The sequence below is a fragment of the Mugil cephalus genome, chromosome 4 (assembly GCF_022458985.1).
Source record: "Mugil cephalus isolate CIBA_MC_2020 chromosome 4, CIBA_Mcephalus_1.1, whole genome shotgun sequence".
Classification (NCBI taxonomy): domain Eukaryota; kingdom Metazoa; phylum Chordata; class Actinopteri; order Mugiliformes; family Mugilidae; genus Mugil; species Mugil cephalus.
In genome coordinates, this window is record NC_061773.1 from 30,405,920 (window position 1) to 30,429,911 (window position 23,992).

At 38.2% G+C, this 23,992-nt stretch overlaps 1 protein-coding gene across 3 annotated transcripts in view; it reads right to left on the reverse strand.

The window, feature by feature from the left end:
* Positions 1 to 15,819, reverse strand: part of LOC125006479 (butyrophilin-like protein 10) — a 59,021-nt gene extending 43,202 nt beyond the window's left edge. The window contains exons 1-8 of one of the 3 annotated variants that reach the window (XM_047582528.1): positions 15,665 to 15,819; positions 13,615 to 13,938; positions 13,372 to 13,379; positions 12,016 to 12,046; positions 10,900 to 11,178; positions 9,813 to 9,836; positions 8,352 to 8,441; positions 6,420 to 7,651 (exon numbers count right to left, since the gene is read on the reverse strand). In XM_047582528.1, coding sequence (XP_047438484.1) covers positions 7,632 to 7,651; positions 8,352 to 8,441; positions 9,813 to 9,836; positions 10,900 to 11,178; positions 12,016 to 12,046; positions 13,372 to 13,379; positions 13,615 to 13,938; positions 15,665 to 15,761 — 873 coding nt within the window. In that variant the 5' untranslated portion in view covers positions 15,762 to 15,819 and the 3' untranslated portion in view covers positions 6,420 to 7,631. Of the gene's footprint in view, positions 1 to 6,419; positions 7,652 to 8,351; positions 8,442 to 9,812; positions 9,837 to 10,899; positions 11,179 to 12,015; positions 12,047 to 13,371; positions 13,380 to 13,614; positions 13,939 to 15,664 lie in introns of those variants that run through there. The other 2 variants (XM_047582529.1, XR_007112586.1) reach the window with 2 other exon arrangements.
* Between the last annotated feature and the right edge of the window lie 8,173 nt (positions 15,820 to 23,992).

A 23,992-nucleotide genomic window follows, 5' to 3' on the forward strand; every position in this document is an offset into this window, starting at 1 on the left:
ACCTGATTTAACTCACCTCTGATCCAACTGATCCTGATGCAATTAAAAGCCAGAAGTAAAGCTGCGAATGCAGTCAGAAGTCCAGCTCCCGCCATCATTCCAGCCATGAACCCTTCAATGGTTACTTTACTACACGTGTCCACAAACAGTTTCTCTGAAAGACATTAGACCAAATGTTTTCATGGCTCTGAGAATATAAAGGTTGAACAGGCTGATTAAAGCTGTACATGTCTAATGATTAAAGACTAGAGGGAGTCTCACCAGACACAGTGATGGTAGAAGCAGTCTCATGGTTCAGGTCCTTCTGTTGGACCACACACTGGAAGCTGGTGGTTGTGGTGGAGGTCACAGTAGTTTGGAGGGTGACGTGGTAGCGGCCGTCTCTCTCTGAGATCTCAGCCTCCTCAGCATCAAGGATGTTTCCATCACTGTCCTTCCACCGTAGCTCTGGCTTTGGAAAAGCTCCTTGAACCTCACACTTCAGCTGGACCCCAGAATCTGTCACATTGAATATGGTGACGCTGGGTTTGGGAACTGAACCTGAGAACAGAGGAAACAGAGGAAACAGAAAAACTTAAAATCCCAGACATCCAGCTCAACCTGGACTGAAGCCAGAGAGAAGAAATGAGTCTTCAACAGTGATTTAAAATGCTCCAGATGATCCCAGTGGTGTTGAGGAGGAGGTGGTTTCTTCATTTAAGACGAGCTGACTGTCTGATTAGTGAAGCATTTAAATATTCTGTGTCATTTCAGGCTGATGTCACTAATTTCTACATCTTCAACGTGTGTGTTGCAACTCTGACACCAACGTTTGATAGAAACCTTCTCCTGGATAAATCCAGATGTCGTCCTAAAAACTCTATTATTCTAAATGATAAATTAAAAGAACAATGAGTTGACGTCTCCTGCTTCATTTTATACTTGGTCAGACTGTTGGACCTACTAACCATCTCTGTAAAAACCTCTAAATCTATTTTGTTCTTATTATTGTTTCATGGTTTTCCTCCAACAGGTTTTCAGACTTTATAATTCGTCACAGTTCTTCCAGTTCATTACTTTGTTTTCCAGGTACTGATAATTATATGAACTTACGTAATAAGGAATTAAACTTAATTACTCACCATCATCCAGCTTCATGTAGAATGTCAGTCCTCCATTAATACGTGGAAAGTGACAGGTGTAGTCTCCAGAGTCTGTGATCTTTGTGTTATTAATCCTGATGGAGGCGTTACCAAACTTCATCTGATCTGGAAAATGTGAGACTCGTCCTCTGAACTGATCATTTTGACCTCGTAGACCGATGTTATAATGAAGACCAGCATCGTACATGAACACCTCCTTCATCTTCTCTCCATCTTTCCTCCAGTCAAAGAGTTGTTGCTCAACACTCTCCTTGATGGAACACGGTAAGATGATGTCACTTCCTTCAGATACTCTGATGACCTCTGACCCTGGAAGAAATAAACACATTTTAATCATTAACTTTAAACCAGCAACAAACCAACAGTTAACATTTCCATGTCAGCTGAATTCATCTCTATGATTTGGTATAATCAGGTTGGAGGCTTCTCTTTGAATGTTCAGTTTGACCAGTGAAGCTTTTCAGCTGTGATGTCCCGTCTACAACAAGGAGAACGAACCAACTGTTTGCTATCTTTATGTGTTCGTTTGATAAGAATTAGTGTGTATTATTTTTGTGCCGGTTGTCATGGTGACTTCAAAATGCAATGATGTCTGCTGGTAAATCAATCAAACCAAACACGCTGAGATTCAAACTAGAAGTGACTCTAATCATATAAAACAGTGTTTCTTTCTCGTCTACTGGACGTCTACAAACCAACATTAACTTCTTCAATCATAACAAGTTATTGGTAGATACAAGTTCCTTCAAACTGATTTCTTCTCGTCTACCATAAATTATATCCCCTCCTTGGTTGAGAGGTGATATGTGATATATATAGTTTTTTCCCCCATTAAATAATAGCAAAGGCACTTCCAAGTTCAACCATCACATGTAACCAGACACTCTTTTCAACAGACAGCTGAACAAGGTGGGGGTGGAGGAGTCTGGGTTGAAGTCACATAAACTGTATCGATATTTACGACTTTCATTCTGTATCTCTTTTGCAAATATGTCAATATATCTTCAAACATGTTAGAATAATGACAGACATGATAACAGATCTGATGAAGCTCTTCAGACTGACTCTCACTGAATGAACCTCTCTTATCTTATCATTCATGATCAATGATGGAGGATGAACTAAGTTTATTCAGTTCAACTCTCTCATTCTGTTTCTGTAACTCTCGATGAAACATTTAACTCTTGTTTAATATTGTTAGCAGTGTTTTAATCTCTTACCTTGGACAGTATTAGTGTCATGTTCAGATCGTACCATTAGAAAAAAATTATCAGAACCCATGATGGAAATGTTGAAATGAAAAATAACGCTGGTGGTAATGGAAGAGAGGAAGAGGCGCTGGTCTGGTGCAAGTGGCAGAGAAATGGTTTCACCCTGAAGCTCAAAACACAACAACGATTCAGATTACGGAAAGAGTAGGGATGAACATATGATGAGTCCTTGATGAGAGACCACAGGGACAAGTTAATGGTCATAGATCTACTGAGAGTCTCCCTCAACGGTCAGAGCAGATGTCGTTTCATGGACGTACTCACCAACAACAAGCTTGACGATGGATCAGATGTTTGGTTGATGAAATGGAAAGATACAGGTGTAACTTCCACTGTCTGTCACCTTTGTGTTTCTAATAACTATGGAGGCGACACCAGACTGCAGCTGATCTTCAAAATGAAAGACTCGACCTTTCAACTGTGGATCTTGACAATCCAATCCAATTTTATTTATATAGCGCCAATAACAACACAAAATGTCTCAAGACACTTCACAAAAACCAGCCTGCAGCCTCCAGAGCGTGAAAAACGGTGGCAGGAAAAACCTCTCCAGACCAGAGACCTCACAGTGGTTAATAACAGAACATCATAAGAGATAGAAAATAAATTATAAGATATTAGAGGACCTAACTATAAGCTTTGTCAAAAAGGAAAGTCTTAAGCCTGACCTTAAACGTAGAGACTGTGTCTGCCTCCAGAACCCAAACTGGGAGCTGGTTCCATAGGAGAGGAGCCTGATAGCTGAAGGCTCTACCTCCCATTCTACTTTTAGAAACTCTAGGAACCACAAGCAGACCTGCACTTAGAGATCGTAGTGATCTGTTGGGACAGTATGGTACTATGAGGTCTTTCATATATGATGGAGCTAGGCCTTTCAGGGCCTTGTATGTAAGGAGGAGGATTTTAAATTCAATTCTAGATTTTAAAGGGAGCCAATGAAGAGAAGCTAATACTGGAGTAATATGATCTCTCTTGCTAATTCCTGTCAGTGCTCTTGCTGCAGTGTTTTGAATCAGTTGGAGGCTTTTTAAGAGTATTTGGGTCCAGACAGTAACGAGTTACAATAATCCAGCCTGGAAGACACAAATGCATCAACTAGTTTTTCAGCATCACTCTGAGAAAGGATTTTCCTAATGTTGATGATATTAGGATATTACTCAGTCTACAGCTACAACAGCAGAACTGTTGACTAGTTTTATAGTGAGTTAGTTGGCAAAAATGTGGACATGGTTATTTACTCTAAAACACAGGCCCTATTAAGACCTGGGTTATCTGATCACATCTGCATTTCAGACAATAAATAACAATTCACAATTATGTTGCATGTGACAAAGCAAATAAGACAGTTATGATTATTTTATTTTTTTGTTAGCACATTAAAATATGTACGAACTCTCATAACACTTCAAGATTTAAGATTCAAAATATTTTGTCGAAGGAGTCACGAGATAAGAAAAACAAATACGAACAAGACATAAATGTAAGAATAAAATGAAATAAATTGAAATAAAATACATTTTAGTTTCTATTAAAGATATTTCTGGCACATGCACTTAGTACTTCCCTTGCATAGGTGCAGGACTGAGCACTAAAGTGGACTAGTCACCGCGCTCCCTCCCCGTCTGTCTAAGTTTAAGTCCAAGTGTTATTTAACACATACTCTTCCTGTAACTATATCTTGTTTTATTTTGATCATTATATCATAAACTCTACTGTGTTATTAAATATATCATTATCACTGTTTTTATTAATATCAATCCGTTTTGACAAATACCTACAAACCTTTCCATGGCGTTGCACATTATCTGCATTTTTAATTTAACCAAACCATATTGTATCATAAATATATGTCTGACATTTATAATAAACCAAATGCATTGAAAATCGGTTGAAAATTCAGTGAGTTATGATGATTTTAATCGTTGATAGACCTCTGCCTCCGTTACACTAATATAGTAAGTAGACATGGCTTCCCCCTGAGCAAGAGCAAGATGGTGGCCGCATTGATGCATCGTTCCAACGGACAGAGATGGCAGAGGCGGCATCTAGTGTATGTATATATATATATATATCTATGCTGCCAGACTAACACAAGGAGGTCTCTTCAGCACTGGACAGCTCCTCTGACCCCTCTCTACTACTAGACTAACACAAGGAGGTCATTTCAGCACTGGACAGCTCCTCTGACCCCTCTCTACTACCAGACTAACAAAAGGAGGTCACTTCAGCACTAGACAGCTCCTCTGACCCCTCTCTACTACCAGACTAACACAAGGAGGTCATTTCAGCACTGGACAGCTCCTCTGACCCATTTCTACTACCAGACGAACAAAAGAAGAGGTCACTTCAAGTGCTGATGCCTCCGAACGAGAAGGTCCAGGTTTGAGTCCAGCTCGGGACCTTCTGGGTGAATGGTTGTTTGTCTCCGTGTTAGCTCTGCGATAGGCTGGCAACCTGTCCAGGGTGTACCCCAAAGGAAGGAGCCTCTCGCCGTTGACAGCTGGGATAGGATGGGCTCCAATAGGGTAGGGTAATAACACTCCTGGAAACACTGAGATCTCAAAACGCACAGTGTCAACTTTCCTGTTAACACCCTTACTACGTTTTACTGAGTCGAACAGTTCTTATGACATGGTTAAACCTGGACATGTAGTGTTTTATTTCCTTTTTAAATGTGTGCTCTGTGTTTCTGGTTGTTCTTTTAGAGAGCTGCTATCTCTGTGACGTGGCCTCATGAAGCCCGGTCCTACATGAACCCTGAATCTATCACCTCAGTTTTAAGGAGGGAGAGGAAGGTTTGGACTCTATAATATAAAACTCTAAGGCACAGTATTTAATGAGACACACACAGACTATAAATATTAAGAGGATTTCGTACAACAAGAAAATAAAAATGTAATGCTATTTGCTTTTTCTTTGCATCTAAAATAAAACATTTGAAAAAACTAGCATCACTGTCAGGACCTTAACTGTTAATGCATCAGGAGAACAGACTAAGGTCAGTCTGTTGGGCTGCAGATTCTGGTCTCGTGTCTGAAGTTGTCTTTGTAAATACAGAGATACATTTAAGACAGAGAAACGTCTCATCAACTTATCTTAATTTAATTTAACCAGAGTAAAGAATGATAGTGTGTTCATGTAGTTAAGTTTGTCTTATCTCAGTTGTGTTGAGGAGGAGTTTGTTTCTTCATGTTATGTTAGTAAGTGTTTGATAGAAAACTTGCTCCAGAATAAATTCAGACGTGACAGTGGTTAAAAGTTTTTGGAGACTCTTATAATTTTACACAATGTCAAATATTCTCATATGTGCTAAAATCTTTTTTTTTTGTTTCCAAATGTGCGGCTGTATATGAGTATTTAATCATCATAATAATTAATTATTGCTAACCTTGTCTGCTCCTTCTAGTCCCTACAGATATTTGGGTAGTATATAAGGGCACTAAACTGAGCCCACTAACCTAACACAATTTACCTGTGGTCAAACTGCAATATTCTACTGATTTTAACTGTGTAAGTAAAGTACATGAATTAATATTTACTGACTTGGTGTCCAGATACAGAGCTGTACGAGGCATTCAAGATTAACAGAGAATCTCTTATGTCAAACCCATCGTTAAATACAAAGTGCCTCACATTGACTGGGTCTAACTCAAGAATAATTCCCATGTCACATGAACAAAAGAAAATATCAGCAACAGATTTGGTCAAAAAGACGTGATGATAAACTCTCAGTCTGTGATCTCCTGGAGGTCTGCTGGTCTGTCTCAGGTGTTTTAAAGAAATATTCACCACATGTTACAGTTTCTTCCTCTGTTGGGATTCAGTTTTATGGTTCAATGTTGGAAACAAATAATAACTACCCTTCATGCATCATCATCACCAGATTAATTTTCTATTGTTTAGAGTGAAACAGATTATTCCATCTAAATGTAATGTTACATTAAAAGAAGGTAAAAGTTGGAGCATATTTTCATAAAATCAGATGGAAATCATCATAGAAACTGACTCACTTTCATTCCTTTTATTTTTTTTTTAACCGAACACACTAAAAAGATCAAAAAGCAAAGAAATAATAAAGCCAAAAGGCAGCAACATGATGATCAATGATTAACATCATGGGTTTCAGTCCATATATGAGAACTGTTGGTCTGTGAACAAAATGCAACAGGAAAGATAATAAAAGAGAAGAAGAATGAAGAACTGATATAAAATAGATGAAAACATCAGATGTGTGGAGAGATGAGAAAACTGGGACCTTCTACACATTAACACATGAAACAGAAACATGTTTTCAGTAACGTCTCATTCATCCTTAAAATCAGCTCCAGCTGCTTTTTATCTCCACGATAAACATGAGGAACTCGTCACAGTCAGAGAACAGTGGAGGATGGAAATATTACATCTGATTAATTTTCTATTTTTTTGTACTTTTTTGTGTCAGCTTCTGACGATTGTGGGACATAAAGGATTAATTTGTCTTAAAGAAGCAATAACGCAAAATAAGAACATAAGATAAGATATATTGTATTAATATATAAAAGACCTTCAACACATGAATATTCTCTGTGTCTAATTTTTGATGAACAGTGAGTCAGACTCTAAACCTGATGTCAACCTTCTCTGATGACGATGGTGAGACCTTCCATCAGTTTGTGTATTAGAGACATGTCCTCTCTCTGATAACTCTTCATTCAGTACATAGTCCTCAGAAGAATAGAAGCAGACTGAATGTGTCTTTCATGGTCTCATTCTTCACTGTGACCTCTGGCTGTTTACACATGTTTTCTATCAGTAGATTATGTTTCATGGTCACATGCATCAATCTGCTCTTCAACATGAGGATCAGGTTTTAATAATAAAGCTCTTGAATGTTCTGTTTGAGTCTAACTAGTTTTCAGAGAAGCTCAGATTAAAATCTGTCGCTGGATTAACCTCCACATATTTACAGCAGCGTTTATCAAGGAGCTCAGTCTGTATGAAATCAACCAAAGCAAGAAACCAAGAGAAGCAACTTTAGACTTCACCAGCAGACACAACACAGAAAAACCTTAGTTAATAGAGAAACAAACTTCTGTCATTAACTTTAAAAGTAGATCTGAACCTTAAAAAGATGAATCACTAAATAGTTTGAGACTAAAGTGAAACAGAGAAATCATCAGATGAATTATTGGTCCAACTGTCGACCCTCTGGTTCATTCAGTGGAGAAGTTTCTTTTTCCTAATATCCACCACCTCTACCTGCAGGAAAGAAAGGAAAATATACAGTTGGGTTCATAAATGTTTGAACTCTGGATTAATGTACAGACATACAGTGACTCCAAGTCAGAAGACTCATCATCCAGGTCATCGTATATTGAACAGAAAGTTAAAACTAACGCAAGAGAATGAGTGGTGAAAGGTTTTCAAGATGGAAACACCTAAAAGTGTTTTAGTGTGAGAAATGAAGTAAATAATGTTGTTCTGATCCACTCCTCTTGTTCATACTTCCTCCTGTGATAGTGGTCAAAAGCCACAATCCTCATTGTGAACTAAACCAGATTGTAAAGTTCAGATGAAGCTTCATCAGTCTCAGTCAGACTCAAATCAAGTGTCTCTCTTCACAAGTTACTGTCACTTTAGAACTTAAAGGAAGAGAAAGACTGAAAGGACATTTGGTTTGATGAAGCAGAAAACTTTGACAAATATCCAGTGGATGAAGTCAGACTGCTGAAAGCCTCACATTAAGTCCAGATAATAGAATGAGGACTGGAGACTGTGTCCTGTCCATGTTAGGATCAGTATGAACAGGAGGAAGGATTACAGCAATCACACACAGGTTCAGTCATCATGAGTGGAAACATGAACACAAGGTTTCATTTCTCACTAAACTACTGTCAAGACTCTGGACACGGAAACAGAGGAAGAAGAAGATGTTGTTTTGTTGAAATCTAGAACTTACCTCTGAAACACTTGTAGTAAACTACAACAGCAACAACAGCAATAAGAGCAATTACAAGTCCAACAATTAATCCAGTGTTTGGTCCTGAAACTGAAGACATAAAGTTATGTGACACAGTCAGAAAGAACGGCAGCATGTGTTGATGGTCCTGAAATCTAAACTGTAGCAGTCAGTGCAGATTAAAAGCAGGCTCAGTGATGTCAGCATGGATCTAATGTCCAGTTTCCTCCTGCTTGGGTTCACAGCTAACAGCTTGCTTTAGGTTTTGGTGTCAGTAGTGAGGAGGCTGATGTTGTAGCATCCTCCTCTTTCTGAGACGTGTTGTTCATCAGTATGAAGGAGCTTTGAATCTCTGTCCTGTCTCTCTACTTTAGCCTTTTCCATGTGACTTGTGCTTTTCCTCCTGCTGTGATCCTGAGATGTGAAAACATGTCTGACAGTCTGTCTGGAGGTTTTCTCCACCCTGAGCCCAGGCTGGGATGGACTCTGGACTACATCTCAGAGACATCTTCATCTGATGATGCTTCTATTGATGAGCTTTGTTCACATCAAATATTCTCCACTTAACAAGGTTCATGCTTCACTGAGCAGACTGAGACGTCCAGTAACACCAACATGTTAACATCTGACTCACGTTCTGCTGCAGCTCTGTTACAACCACGACTGTCAGGGCTGGAGACAAACTAAGAACAACTACTCTACTACTGCAGCTACAGTTTAAACACGCTAACAACTACAATTTATACTCATTTATACTGTCATTTACTCTTATTTACTGTGTTTTTAATTTAGCACAATTAGAAACTTTTTAAATCACGTCTGAGGTAAATGTTGATATTCACAACGGCCTCATCTTTTAAATATGACTTTAACATTTCCTACATTAAATAACCAAACATTCAATAAACACAACTTGTAATTTGAGTTTGATTTGAAGGCAGCGTTAGTTTTTTCTCTCATGGAGGAAACTGACTCTCAGTCTCAGTGAAGAGATGAACCAGTGGCTCCTGATGATGGTTGTGGAGAAACATTTCAACTAAACGTTCCTGTAATAATAGAATTCATTGTGATCTTCATGTAGTTGGTAGTGGGACTCCTGTGTGAGCTGCTGCTGTAAAGCTCTCTGAGTCTCTATCTAATCAAACTACAGATAATTAGAGCTTCACAGACTCTGCAGCTTTTTTAGTTTCACTGTAGGAACAGAAATGTCTCTGATTCTGATGAGTTCAGTCTCTAAATCTTCATGTGGTGCTTTTATGTCTCAGCAGCTGTTTCTAAATCTATTCCAGCTTCTAGTTCTTCCTCTTATCTCTGCAGACACACCTCAATGAAGCCTCAGAGACTCAGTTTAAATCTGACTGGAGCTGCTCATTTTATGTCTGAATCCCAGTTTGTTTTAGTCTAAACACAATTTAATGTTTTTGGAGACAGATGAGACGTAATAAGAAGGAGAAACTTTACCATTGTTTGGCTCAGGAGGAGCACCTGTGAACACAAATAACAATTTATGAGAAGCACAGTTTCAAACACAACTCAGTGATGAAGTGTTTTCATCCATTCTCTGCTGGTTTATGTGACTTAAAACATATTTAAGAGAAACTCAGTAAAACATCTGGATATAAAAGCAGCTCATAATTACATCTGATTCATCTCAGCAGTGTTTGATTTAAACTTTAAACCAGATTTAACTCCAGATTTATTAACTCATCACCACGGCAACAACACTGTTTCTGACTCTTATCGCAACATGAACACTCACTAAGAAATGGATGATAAAAAGTTTAACATCTTTTATTGTCAGGGTTGAATCCTGTCAGTGCCAGTTAGTGGCCATATTATTAGGTACACCTGCACCATTACCATCTAATGTCTCCTCTACCACTGCTGTGTTCATAAACTCTACTACTGTGACGTCTCTAATGTCACTGACTTCTTATCATCAACTACTTCAACTCTGTTCTGGATCAGTTCACATCAGAGTCACATATTTAGTTCCTCCTCTGTTCCACCAGTTAAAACTAAAGTGTTTCTGTTATTTAGTCTAGTCACTGACTACAATGTCAGAACAATAGGAACATGTGTCAGTGCAAAGGTATTAAATAGTATAGTATCAAAATGAAAACACAGTTGAATGAACATGTGTCAGTGATTAGAAACTAAAGCTGAACACCAGAACCTTCATGGAGACTAGATTTAGAGCAGGACTGTTATATTAGAATGAATTCACTGCTGTACCTAATAAACTGGCCAGTGACTGTATGTTGAACTACTGAGGTCAGAATCAGTGATGTGTTGTGTTGTTTTATCCTGAGTGGAGTTCTTAATAATCTGCTCCACTAATGTATTAATATGGGATGGCCACAATATTAGAAACACCTCAATACAATATAATCTAGTACAACACTAACTTCACTATTAAATACATGTTTACACATTTCTGACAGTTTAACAACAAAAACATTATGAAGTTTGTATCATGGGAGAAATTGAAACAACAACAACAGAAAAAAATGAATGAGAACAACTGAAGATTCAAGTTAACACTCACCTTGCAAAGTTATTTTTATTTTTCGATCAAGCTGATGACAGATTTCTTCTTGTGTGGAAACACAACGATAGACATCAGACTTTGTCACAGTGGCGTTGAGGATGATGTTGTATTTTCCTTCACTTTCTGTGACTTGTGGTTTTTCAGCAGAAACTGTGTTGTTGTCACTGTCCAACCACTGGACTTTAGGTTTTGGAAAAACACCTTCAACTTCACACTCCAGCAGGGCCCAGTCATTTGTTTCATCAAGGATTGTGACTGATGGTTTTCGACACAAACCTGTGAGCACAGAATATAGAACAACTTGAAAAACAATAACTTGACATGTAACACTCACATGTTTAGGTTCATCCTTTCTGATTCTATATATGTGGATCATAATGTGTTTAGGAGTAAATAAAAAATCCATATATACCTGAACTGAACCTCACAGTATAGTTTGAACTTGATATTTGAATAGAATTTAATCTTAACATTTTATATAGTTAGCTTTATTTCTAAAAATAAGAATATTACTAAAGCTATAATAAATAATAATGATAAACAATAAATGCCATATGACAGCTCCACAAATATTCACCCTAATGATCATATATATGAAACTAAACATCAGAAACTGCAGTAGGAGACACTACAGAGCTGTAGAATTAGACTGAAGTACTTTTATGAAGGAGAAACTGACGACTGAGACGCCTCAATCAATGTCAGAGGATCATTACAGAAACACTGACTGAAACTGGATTCATTAGAATGGAAATAAAGAACATCACTGGTATATATGTAGAAAATATTAATAATGTCTCCATCAGTGATACATGGAGATGTAAAGATCATCTGATTTTAACCTACACAGCTACAACAGCTAAAACCAAAACCTTTATCAATATTAGTGCATCATAAATAAAGTATTGAGAATCATCCAGACGTCAAAAATGTACTTTCTATAGTTTCAGGTCACTTCATTTATATAAAAACTATTTACAAACCTTCTACAGGATTAAAACTGGTACAAACTAAAGAGATGTTGGTGTATAAATGTGTCCAATAATCAGTGATTAGTTTCATCACATCCAGGTGAGATCACTCATCAGTGACGTCATCAGAATCAGGTCTTACCTGGTTTATTTTCCTTCGTTCTGTCTTTTAACCTTTTAAGGTGCGGAGGTTGGATGCGACCCGATATTTAAAAGTAAAAATGAATACATAAACATACTGTATATTTACATGTTGACCGGAGACGTCCGTCCAGACATATTATAGCTCGTTAGAAAGATCAGATGTTCGTTTTTACGACATATTCGTGAACATGCATGAACAATTTCCGACATAAACGTAGCAGCGTCTTCTTTTACGGCAGTAAATAGTTAGCAACTCTCCTGCTAACTTTGTTTCCCGCAATTAAAACGATTTTGAAGGTCAAACAACAAACATTTATTCACGAACTGTGGCTCGTTGTAAAAATGAAAACTTCAACCATTAAATTCACCTCGTTTAAGTTCAAGCGAAACAAAAAATAACGAAAATAAAAGTGAATTATTACCGATGATAAGTTTTATCACAGGGACGCAAACTTTAAAAACTACAACTTTCCGGTCATTTTAAAGTATTGACCAAAAATTTGACCAATGTGGTTCAATATCTCTGACATCAGGAAACGTCCACCAACAAAACGAACCAATCCGAATTTTTCTATGAAATAATTCGAAGAATTTAACGCTCTTTTAACTTAACCAGCCAATCAGAGCAGACTATCTTAAATGGTATTTGATTGACAGCTAGTTACACCGATAGAAAGTCAGCACCGTGAAAACACTGGGAGATTGTAGCCGGTGAAATGACCTGTCTGACCATATATGGAAGTTAATGTAATTGGACTGGGATTTAAGAGAAAACCTGATTTTAAATGCAACAAAAACACTCGATTCAACGAAAATAAGCGTGTAAACCATAAAACATAACACTTTTATAGTTAAAGGGAACATTTAGTTGAATATTTAGCCTCATAAATAAGATTAATCATCATGATTATTTTTTCACTTTGAGGAGTTTTGTGTAGAGTTGTGTAGTCACCTGCTGGAGATGCTCGGAACTGCACTTTCTGAAATATCTCAGAGTCACTTCACTCTATCAACATGAAATCTGGCACAGAGATTATAAACTAAATGAAGGTGAAACCCTGTAAATTTCAGCCTGAACAACCTGTATTATGACTGATTAATGTTAAATGGAATATGAAGTTAGAGATTAAAAACTACATAGCTCCAATAATTTTCTTTTAAGTCCTCCAACCAATGACCTGTGTTATAGCAACAAGTGATACTAACACACTACATGAAACCTCAGAGTTTTCTTCATGGTAAAACAACAGGTCTGTTTCAGTTCTTTATAGCATTTAGATTATAAACGAGTAAAATTAGCCAGTTTCAAGAAGCAGAAATGTTCATGGTCGTAAATAAAACCCTAAGAGGTTAAGATACAATCTAAAAGAGAAAAGAAAATATATGTTAGAGTTGTTTGTGTGACATCAATCAACCTGACAGTCAAATAAAACTGAAGACAAGAAAAGAAATGATCACCCTGTTTATTACAAACATATTTTATGATCTGAACTGTTTTTCTGACTGATGATAATTTGACTTGAGTTCATCTGGGACACATGAACCAGTCACTTCTGTAAATAATCAGGAGTCTTAACTGTTTCATGGAAGTACTCACCAACAATGAGCTCAATGATGGATCTTGTCGTTGGCTGATGATGTGGAAAAATACAGCTGTACCTTCCACTGTCTGTCACCTTTGTGTTTCTGATAACTATGGAGGCATTACCAGACTGGAGCTGATCTTCAAAATGAAAGACTCGACCTTTGAACTGTGGATCTTGACCTGAAAGACCCTTGTTGTAAAGTTTGCCATTCTGATACATGAACACCTCTTTCTGATCATCTTTCTTCCAGTCAAAGGTCTCAGACGTAATGTTGGTAGAGTCTAAGGAACAGGGTAAAGTGACGTCTTCATCTTCTTTTACTTTCATCTTGGTGACTGGAAGACAAAAACATTTATTGTGTTAATCAGTGTGTTCACATCCAGAGTGATCAGTCAGTAACACAGTTTACATGTTTCACCACCAACATTATTGGGTTTTCTATTAGAATATTGAAAATATTTCACATTATCATATTTCACCATAGAAATCATACGAGTGTTCAGTTAACAACTGGACAACAGCTTCATTAAATGTTCATCTGGTTTTAATTAACTGGATTCAACTAAACAACTGTCTCGTTGTGTTAACTGCTATTTGCTATGTGAGGTGATTCCACCAGTCACCACTAGATGGCACAACACAAGATTTCTCCTAAAGCTCCAAACTAAACCTTATTTGTGGACAGCTGCATGCGGACACTGTCACAATCTATAATGAGTTCAATCAACAGATGGTTTCCATTTATCAGAAACTTTGGATGCAAAGACCAGAATGAATGAAATGACTGCTGGGATTCAGTTCATCATGTTTCATTTTAGCTGCAGCAGATCCAGAATAAAGAGCAGGGGACTTTGTGTTGATGATAATGTGGAACAAATTCACACATTTAAAACTCAACCACTTTACTTGATTTACAATCAGCGTCATCACATTAGTCACTGATCCTGAAACTTTGCTCGTCTCTCTTTCAAAGCAGTAAAATGATTACTGACCCTCTCAGTGAAATCAGACATGTTCCTGACTAGTTCTCTATCTATGACCAGGAAGACAAAAGCACATTAATCCAACCCTCCATGAACCCATTCAGGTTGTTCTGCATTGCCTCTATGCAGGAACAGAAACAATGTGCCTATAATAATGTGAAATCAACCGAGCAGCAGTACTCAGTGACACACAGACTGATGCTGGTTGGATCACGCTTGTACAACATTCCGAATTTAGAATTTCAATTCATTTCATTTCATTTAAAGAATTGGAATTTGAATTGATTCGGCCCCACCCCACAGGATGTTGAATTTGAATTTGAATTACAGGAAGTGGAATTAAATTCATTCCAGTTCAGAGAAATTCCTTATAATCAAGTAACAGGATAATTTGTCACATTTAATAAGATTTTTGGCTTAAATACTAAAATAGCTGTTTCTCCATCATGAGAACAGAGAGACAAGCCTGTGTCGGTATTAAACGTGAGTTCATTCCACTCTGTCTGTCTGCGCAGTTCATCCTTTCATTACAACACGACAATAATGACACTAAGAGAGTTGGTAGAAGTGTGGATTTAACTCTTTTACTTTATTCTCAGAGTTTATTTTAGTAATAAAAAGGTTTGTGGATTTATGTTGTATTTACTTAAGGGTTTTCATTTAATTGTTGTTAATATTATTATAAAGTTAGTGGACACATAAATATGATGTGAAATAAACATTGCACATTTAATTCTCGTAAACAGAGGCGCATCCGGAGGACGCAGCGCAGCCCCACCCAGTGTTACAACACACCCAACTATAACATCCAAACTCTGACCATGTCGATTAAACCAGTAGAAAGAACCAGAAGGATGCTGTCAGTAAAGGCTACATATTTTATGGTGGAGGATGGTGTCTGTGGATTCTCTTTATTTTAAAATGGAGCTAAACGCGGAAGTAGCAGGTGCAGATGCTGCCGTTATCCAGACCTACTCACTAAACTAAGAGAACTGATCCGAAACATCCACAGTCCGCTCATTTCCATCCAGACACTGTAAAGATTATATTAGATACTGTATATATTAGATTAACTCACCTTCGTCACCAAACGTTGTTCCAGAGCAGGTCAGGAGACAGAAACACACGAGAGGAAGAAGCTCCATCTCTGTCCAAGTCCTCTGAAGAAGAAACATCACAACATCAGTTTATTTCTTCCTACATAAGGACTCTTGAGGCCACTCCTCACAGCTCAACCGACACTTTCAGCTGGGGTGGGGTGTGGGGGTGGAGGGGGTTCTACACTTAATCTGCGAGCAGCAACATGTCAACACTTCCGGAGAAACACAATGATTGAGCATGGAAAGGTGAAAGGACTCAGGTTAAGGTGAAGTTAAGTGAATAACATCTGGACCGTCACTGCCTAGTTCCTCTTTCAGTCATCATGAGCTGCTGAAGTCTCTGACGATGATGAACTGTGTGAACAGAAGGATGAAGGTTCAGTTTTCACTTTGGTTCCAGACCAAACATAAAAACAGTCTAAATGTTGTGAGGATTTGGGGGTGTCACTAGGTTTTAAAGAAAGGGGAGGCTTAGCCCCTAGGACGTGCACAAGATGTGAACTAACATAGCAGTTGAGCACAAAATGTATTATCTACAGTACTGTGCAAACTTTTTAGGCAGGTGTGAAAAAATGTTAAGAATGCTTTCAAAACTTTAAATAACGATTGTTTATGTCTTTTCGGCTGTGTGTGTGTGTGTGTGTGTGGATGGGGGGGTGGAGGGGGGGACTTCCAGGACTTCTTGTTCTTCTTTCCTCTGAAGATAGTTCTTAATGACCTTGGCTGGATGTTTGGGCTCTTTGTCCTGCTGCAGAATAAATGTGTGGCCAGGAGCCTCCACCATGCTTCACGGTTGCCTGCAGACACTCATTGTTGTAGCTCTCTGCTCAACAAACTGCCTTCTGCTACAAAGAAATATTTCAAGTATTGACTCATCAGTCCAGATTACCTGCTGCCATTTTTCTTCACCCCAGTTCCTATGTTTTCTACGTAGTTGAGTGTCTTGGCTTTGTTTCCACGTCAGAAGGACAGACATTTGGCTGCAACTCTTCCATGAAGACCACTTCTAGCCAGACTTCTCCAGACAGTAGATGAATGAACCTGGGTCCCCCTGGTTTCTACCAGTTCTGAGATGATGGCTCTGCTGGACATCTTCAGATTTCCATGGTAAATAAACTTGATGTGTTTTTCATCTGCTGCTCTACGTTTCCTTGGCCGACCACTGCATCTACGATCCTCAGCATTTCCTGTTTCTTTGTGTTTTTTCAAAAGAGCTTGAACCGCACATCTTGAAACACCAGTCTGCTTTGAAATATTTGTCTGGGAGAGACCTTGCTGATGCATTATAACTACCTTGTGACATGAAACTGTCTTCCTCAACCTCAGCTTGGTAGATTTAAACCTTCTACACAGCTGTTTCTCTTTGAGCTAATGTGCTTCAACTTACATGTGACATTGAGGAATGACAGTAAAACACAAACAAACACACACAAGCCCACATACATTTAGTCTGGCCACTTTATTAGGTACACCTTGCTAGTAAAAGGTTGGACCCCCGTTATCCTTCAGAACTGCCTTAATTCTTGGTGTCATACTTTTAACAAGGTGTTGGAAACGTTCCTCGGAGATTTTGGTCCATACTGACATGATAGCATCACACAGTTGATATCTGATCACATCTATGATGAGAATCTCCCGTTCCACCACATCCCAAAGGTTCCTCTATTGGATTGAGATCTGGTGACTGTGGAGGCCATTGGAGCACAGTGAACTCTTGTCATGTTCCCGAAACCAGTTTGAGATGATATGACTTTGTGACATAGTGCATTATCCTGCTGGAAGTAGCCGTCAGAAGATGGGAGATAAATTAGCCTGCCTGACCCAAATATTTTGGGTTGCCTCCACTTTTTATTCACTTTCTACTAAACACAAGCTCCATTTAAACATGATGCACACTAACTAAAATGTTTCATATTTGATATTGAGTTCCATTAAATTCCAATACTCTCTGCATCACAAATTACTCAGTCCCATGAAATCATTTAGAGTCACCCTTCCAGTAGGGATCTCTCACATCTCACTCTGTGCTCCTCTGCCCCATCTCCCCATCTAGGTCAATAAGGATGGTGGAGTCATTATTATTATTAATATTATCCACTGATGGTAATCATATCGTGTGAATGAGCATAGCTTCCGTTTCACGTGTACATCCATGCATAAAGTGACAAACACAGCTGATGCTCCAGAAGCAAGTCACCCCGATCCCCATATGAATTTCAGACACATGAATTTCAATAAGTTCACAGCTCTCATGCCACACATGACATTTCTCACATCGAAAAATGATAAAACTCGCTGCACATAGACTTTAAAAGAGATTACCAATCTATGAATAGATGAGATGAAGACAATCTGCTCTGCTTCAAACAGCAGCCAATCAGAAAATATCAGCTCTGTTTGGATCAGTTTGGTTTATAGAACTCAGTGACTGAGCACAGAAAGGTGGAAGGACTCAGGTTAACACTGATTATGGTAAAAATGAATTTCACCAGGATGAGGAAGCAGACCTGAGGCTAAAGTGAGCTGCCGCTCTTCACTCTGGCTGTTAATGAGCAGCTGTCATGAAATGAAATCTAGTTCTCAGAATCTGACATACCGTCACTTCCTATTTCCTCTTTCAGTCTCTTTCAGAGAGACGTTCACCTAGAAAACAACAGTTCTGAGAAACGTTCATGAGCCGATTAACACGCTAAGAATCTGTAGGGAACCATTTTGCTCTTAGTGTATTAGAGTGGATCATTCCACAGAGAGTAGACACCTACTGTGTTCATGTCTTACAGTCATCCTAAACCTACTGTGGCATAAATAAAGGATTATCTTATTTTATGCTCATTCATGCTGCTCCTTACACTTTTAATCTCTCTTTTACTTTGAAGGGCTGTCTTCCAGTTGCTGTTGTAAGTGCTGAGATTTTGTGGAATTTAGTCCCATTCCCAAACTCAAAAATAAAAGCCATTTATCAACTTTCTCAACTTTTGAGAGTCACTCCTACAGATATTTCAGAGACCTCCAGAGGTGTCCTAAGTGCTAGGAGTTGCCAGTAGAGGATGGCACGAAGGCCAGAGAGACGTGTGCTGATGTTCCGAAGAACAATTTGGCTTTTTTAACAATGGGCAGTTGATCAAACGATATAATTTTGACAGAGCGGGTATTACCTCTGTCACACAGATTTAATAACAGACCTCATCTCACCAGTAACAGCACGTAGCGAAGCTTTCACACTGGAAATTAAAAATCATCACAATGCTTCGATATCTCGCTACAAGAAAAGTGAACAGCGTAACGCTCCTTACTGCTCCCCAACCACGACATGGGTTGCATTGACTTCCCAACTACACCACAAGTAATTTAACAGCAGCTGGCTTCCCTGGAGTAGTCGCTCCAGTCAGCGGCACACATATTAGGATTATAGTTCCAAGTGTGGATGAGATGAGATGTAGATGAGGGAGAGAGTGAGACACAGTGGTTAGTAATAGAAAATAGATTATCAGAGATTAGAGTACAGGAGCTTGGTGCCATTTCGGCTTACTGTGACAAATCGGTAGCTCCTATCAGAAAAACACGTAGACTTTGATATGTTATTTATCTTTCTGTAGTAAATATTTTGGATGCACATGCAAGTTTTAAAGAGGGGTCCCTTCTGCTTCTATCTAGAAAATCTTTACATTAGAGTCAAGGGAGAGCAGAGACAGACGAGGCTGCACTCAGAGGCTCCTAGTTTAAATTCTGTACGTCTCACCGCTTTAACAAGCACATTGTGAGAGACAGAATACGCTTTTCTACAACTGTGAAAAATTCTTGTGTGTACAGTGTAAATTGTGGCCGGGAGGGTCGTGGAAGGAAAAAAGTTTCAGACACTTTCAGACTTCTTCCCCCACTCTATGATGTCACACAGTCTGGCACGAACATTATAACACACACATCATATACACACACATTATGATCTCAAAAGCTTTCCGAAAATGATCATGCTCATTGAGCAGTGATTGATCAAAAACTATAACACCTATCAAAATAGGTGGATTAAAACACCAATACACAAGACTCGTGTCTACAGTTTAAAGTTTAAACGAAGGCTCTAGGTGAAAGTATGCCTGAACAGTAGATATTTGAAAAACTCCATTGCTTTTTCTCTTTTGCACGTCCCATTCATTTTAACGCAGTTTTCTTTTTTTGCACTTTTGCAAAATTTGTATTTTGCAGAGCAAAGTAATGGCACACCCATCACCAACAAACCACAGGTTTTGATATATAGCTCGGGTAAATGTAGCAGACTACACCTCTGCACACAAAGGAAATGGCAGAGCTATATGCATGTGGTTAGAGGGGTGAAGAGACATGGGTGAAATGAATGAGGGTGGAGCACGCAAGGAGAAACCTATGCCACAATCAAAAGGGGAAACAACACAGGAAGTAAAACAAGACGTTAAACTGACAATAAACTTATGGTTGTGTGGCAACAAAACCCCTCAGACATAACAATTTATCACTACAGCTTTTCTTCAACGTAGCTACTGTCAAGGTGATTTATTCATCCAGTGAAGCTCAAAGGTCATCATAACCTGTACCACACATAATAAATTTTATCTGATTCAGAGGAAGAAAGACACAAGTTCTTCTACAGGAAATAAAGACAAACTACAGGCGGCAGACACACCCGTTCAGACGTTACTTTCTCAATCTCCCTCAGTCAACAGTAACACCTTCAATAAGAAGAGGCAGTGCTTGGAAACAGCATCTAGTCACAACAGGATGTGGAGGAAAAATGTAATTATGAAAATTATGAAATTATACGAAGTTGCATATTCCCACAAAAAAAAAAAAAAAAAAAAAAAAGGAAATTTGAAGATGCTTAATTTTCAGTTCTAAGAGACTGGAGGGAAACTGAAGTTTCTCACAATAAACAACCCAAACTCCCCACGTGGATAAACGATGACCAGAACAGAGATCCTTCCCACGTGGTCTTTCATATGACTGAAATTAATCGGAAAGATCTGTTATTTATAAGGGATTTATAAGTTTATACTCTTTATAATGTCTGGCAGGACAAACTGTTGAGTAATATCATCTGTTCCAAAATGATCTTGGTTGTGATGGTGTCCATGTGTTAACTAAGCTTCCTTAGAGATTTGTGCAGCCACTGAAGGAAAATGGCTGCTGAAGGATAATTAGCCAAAAGCCCTGAGATAGACTGGAGGCCTGTCCAGGGTGTACCCCACCTAGCTCCCCATGTCAGCTGGGATAGGAAAGGAAAAGGAATTAAAGATTAATTATCAAACACAGCTTGAGTTTGTTATTGCTGGAGAGTGTAATGTAATTTCATGTGTCCTAATGTAAGAGAATAAGAACTTCTGTAGCGCCTTTCAAAGTACCTAAGATGTTTTACATGAGTGCGTGGAACAGTTAGGGGAAGAAAGATAACAGATAGAGGGAAAGAAAACTTCAAATGATTTCTTTGCATCCTCACATGAAGTGTAAATTAACTGCAGAATGTGCCCTGGGGGCTACATTTCCTGTTGCACCGGCGTTTCTGGTTACACACATGTTATTTTCCCAATCTGTCTGGTTAAACGAATTCTGTCTCAACCAAGACTCTAGTGTCAACTGAGGACGGTTGCACCCGGAGAAACACGATGACAAGAAACATCCTACAGTGTAGAAAAATATAAAAGCTGCATGTACTGTTACATAGGCACAGAGAGCTGACTCCCTCTGCAGCCTATGTGCATGGTGATGGTTCCTCCAGCCCTCACTGCCAGACGGGCAAAATATTTTCTTCTACATGCAATCCTGTAGTCTGGCCTGAAGCTAAGAAGGTTTTTCAAATAATTTTCTACTTTCTAATGTTTGATGATAATATAAATTTTAATTGTCACCTTATTTTATAATCTTCATATTATTATAGGAGATATTGGCTGCCCTGTTGCTCTGTTGTCCTCAAATAAAAACACATCATAATACTAATACTAACATTAACAACCACAACAATAAAAGGCTGTAATATTTAGGGTTTGTACTGTCAGAACTGGGTTAATTCCTTGGGTGTCATAAGAAATCTGAATAATACACTGAATGTTTCACAGTTTCACAGAAAACACAACCAAGAAACATCAGGAGAAGACAATCAAAAATCAAGGTTCCAGTTTGAAACAATTCAAGCCCAACAGAAACAAACTCTTCACAAACACTGTCCAGACTAACAAATCCTCCAGCGGGATTAGTGGTTAACCAGCGATTCCATTCATCTTCAAGGAAAATATGCACAGATAGATTTGTGGGAACACCACAAATGTGTCTAGATCCTAAACTGAATTGATTGACAGTTGAAAATAGAAAGAATGAATAAACAACTTCAAGAACCCAGATTGCACAAATTTACAATGAGGCTTGTTGTTTGAATTCTAAATATTCTTGTTATTTAAATTTTACAATATATCATTATTTTTTTTTTTAATTTTGCTTATTTATTAGTACATTCTCAGCTATCGTTATGTTGCTGTGATATTTATACTTTCTAATATTTCCATTAATATTTGTCTTTGACCCGGAGCTCTTGTATAGATCTGGTAGTGATTCTGGTAAATACTCTATAGCAACAAGACTTTTTTTTTTTTTTTCGGAATTCCTTGCATTGTCACAAAGAAAATGTGGGAAAAAAAGAAAATCAAACATGTTGCCTTCAATGTAACGTTTTCTTCAAAACTGTACAGTGAAGTGAACTGAATCATCATTGAGAAAAATCAAGTCAACATTTTGTATTTGTTATTACATTTTTTTTTACTTACAGCTTGTAAGTCGATGGTTTGTGTCAGAATGCTTTGAGATAGTTTGGTTGATCAAGACAGACATAAATTAGTAGTTGTTTTTTTGTTTGTTTGTTTTTTGAGACACGTGCATCGTCCTGCCTCAGCACCTGCACCATTAAGTTGACTTGACACATCCCAGCAATGCACGTCAAGGCTACAGCAGCAGCAGGTTGACAGAGAGGAGCTGACTCAGCTGATCTAGGACATATAGGACCTTCTGTTCTCTTTCTACCTCCCAGTAAAGGAGGCTGCAGAACTTTCAATGATTTTTTAACTGTTGTTCCTACAAAGACTGTGCAGACAGAGCACTTCTGTGGTTTCTGATCGCTTGCTTCTTCAAGCGCGCACATTACAAATTGCAGTCACTGTGTGCATGTGCAGATAATCCTACAGTCAGTATAGTGACTTCCGTAGTCACCATCTTCGCATCCTCGTGTGAAGGGCTCGTTGTATGCGTGCATGGCTCTAAGTGCAGGTGTAAGTGCTATTCGTCTGCACGTTATACTCAGTGCCACAGTCAAAACCCATCTGGCTTCCCCAGTGTGTGCACCGGAGCTGATTCACCCACTTAACCTATATAGACAGAAAACCATAGTTCAGATTCAGACTTCAGGCCTCACCTGACACATTTAACACATCTAGTAGGAAAAAAAAAACATTCTACCACGATAGCAAACTGTAATAATCTATAATGAATATTAATGACAAAGATATCAGTATTTATATCTGGTTAATGTGACTAATAAATTACACATTTACTGACTATCTGACTTTATTTTACAGATATCTCATCTCACTGTTCCAGTTATAAAATAGAGGAATTAAAAATGTATTTCCTTATGTTGCTCTTACCTTCGTGGTGCATTCACTGTTTCTTTCTCTAGGTCGTCCTATATCCATTCTGGTCATTAGTCCTGATGTCCAGCCTTTAAATCTTTTCTTTCTTTCTCTCGGACTCTTCTCTATCAGCAGAACCAGTAAAAAGGACGTGAGTTGATTGATCAGAAAGGCTGTTCAAGATACAACATTCATATAGAGGTGAATTATCTTTAAGAATTACTTCATGCAGATGAATTTAAATGTTTTTGTGAGGGTGGAGATGTTGGATAAGGTTCTGTGTGTTGATTAGAGCAGATTTGTTTAACTAATGAGTTTTATTTTAGGTTAGAAAGCTTGTTCTTGATTATTTTCAGGGTTTTATTGTGGACATGGAGTGAGGTGGCTGCTCTGTTAACCTGCTTCATTTGGTAAAATTAGTCTTTTCATAGACAGGTCCACTGGTTCTTCTCACTTCTTATACCTCAATATGTAACTGTTGTGTTTATGTACATGTTACAGATGTTATTATAGTCAGTAGTTCACATTCCTATGATGTTTATTGCAGTTGGGACTCAGCAGCTGCACAAACAAACTCTTTTTCTCCTTTTATTAAACCATAAAAAGCAGAATAATGTCTAGAAGAACAAGCAGATTTCTTGAAAATCATGTTTATATATAAAA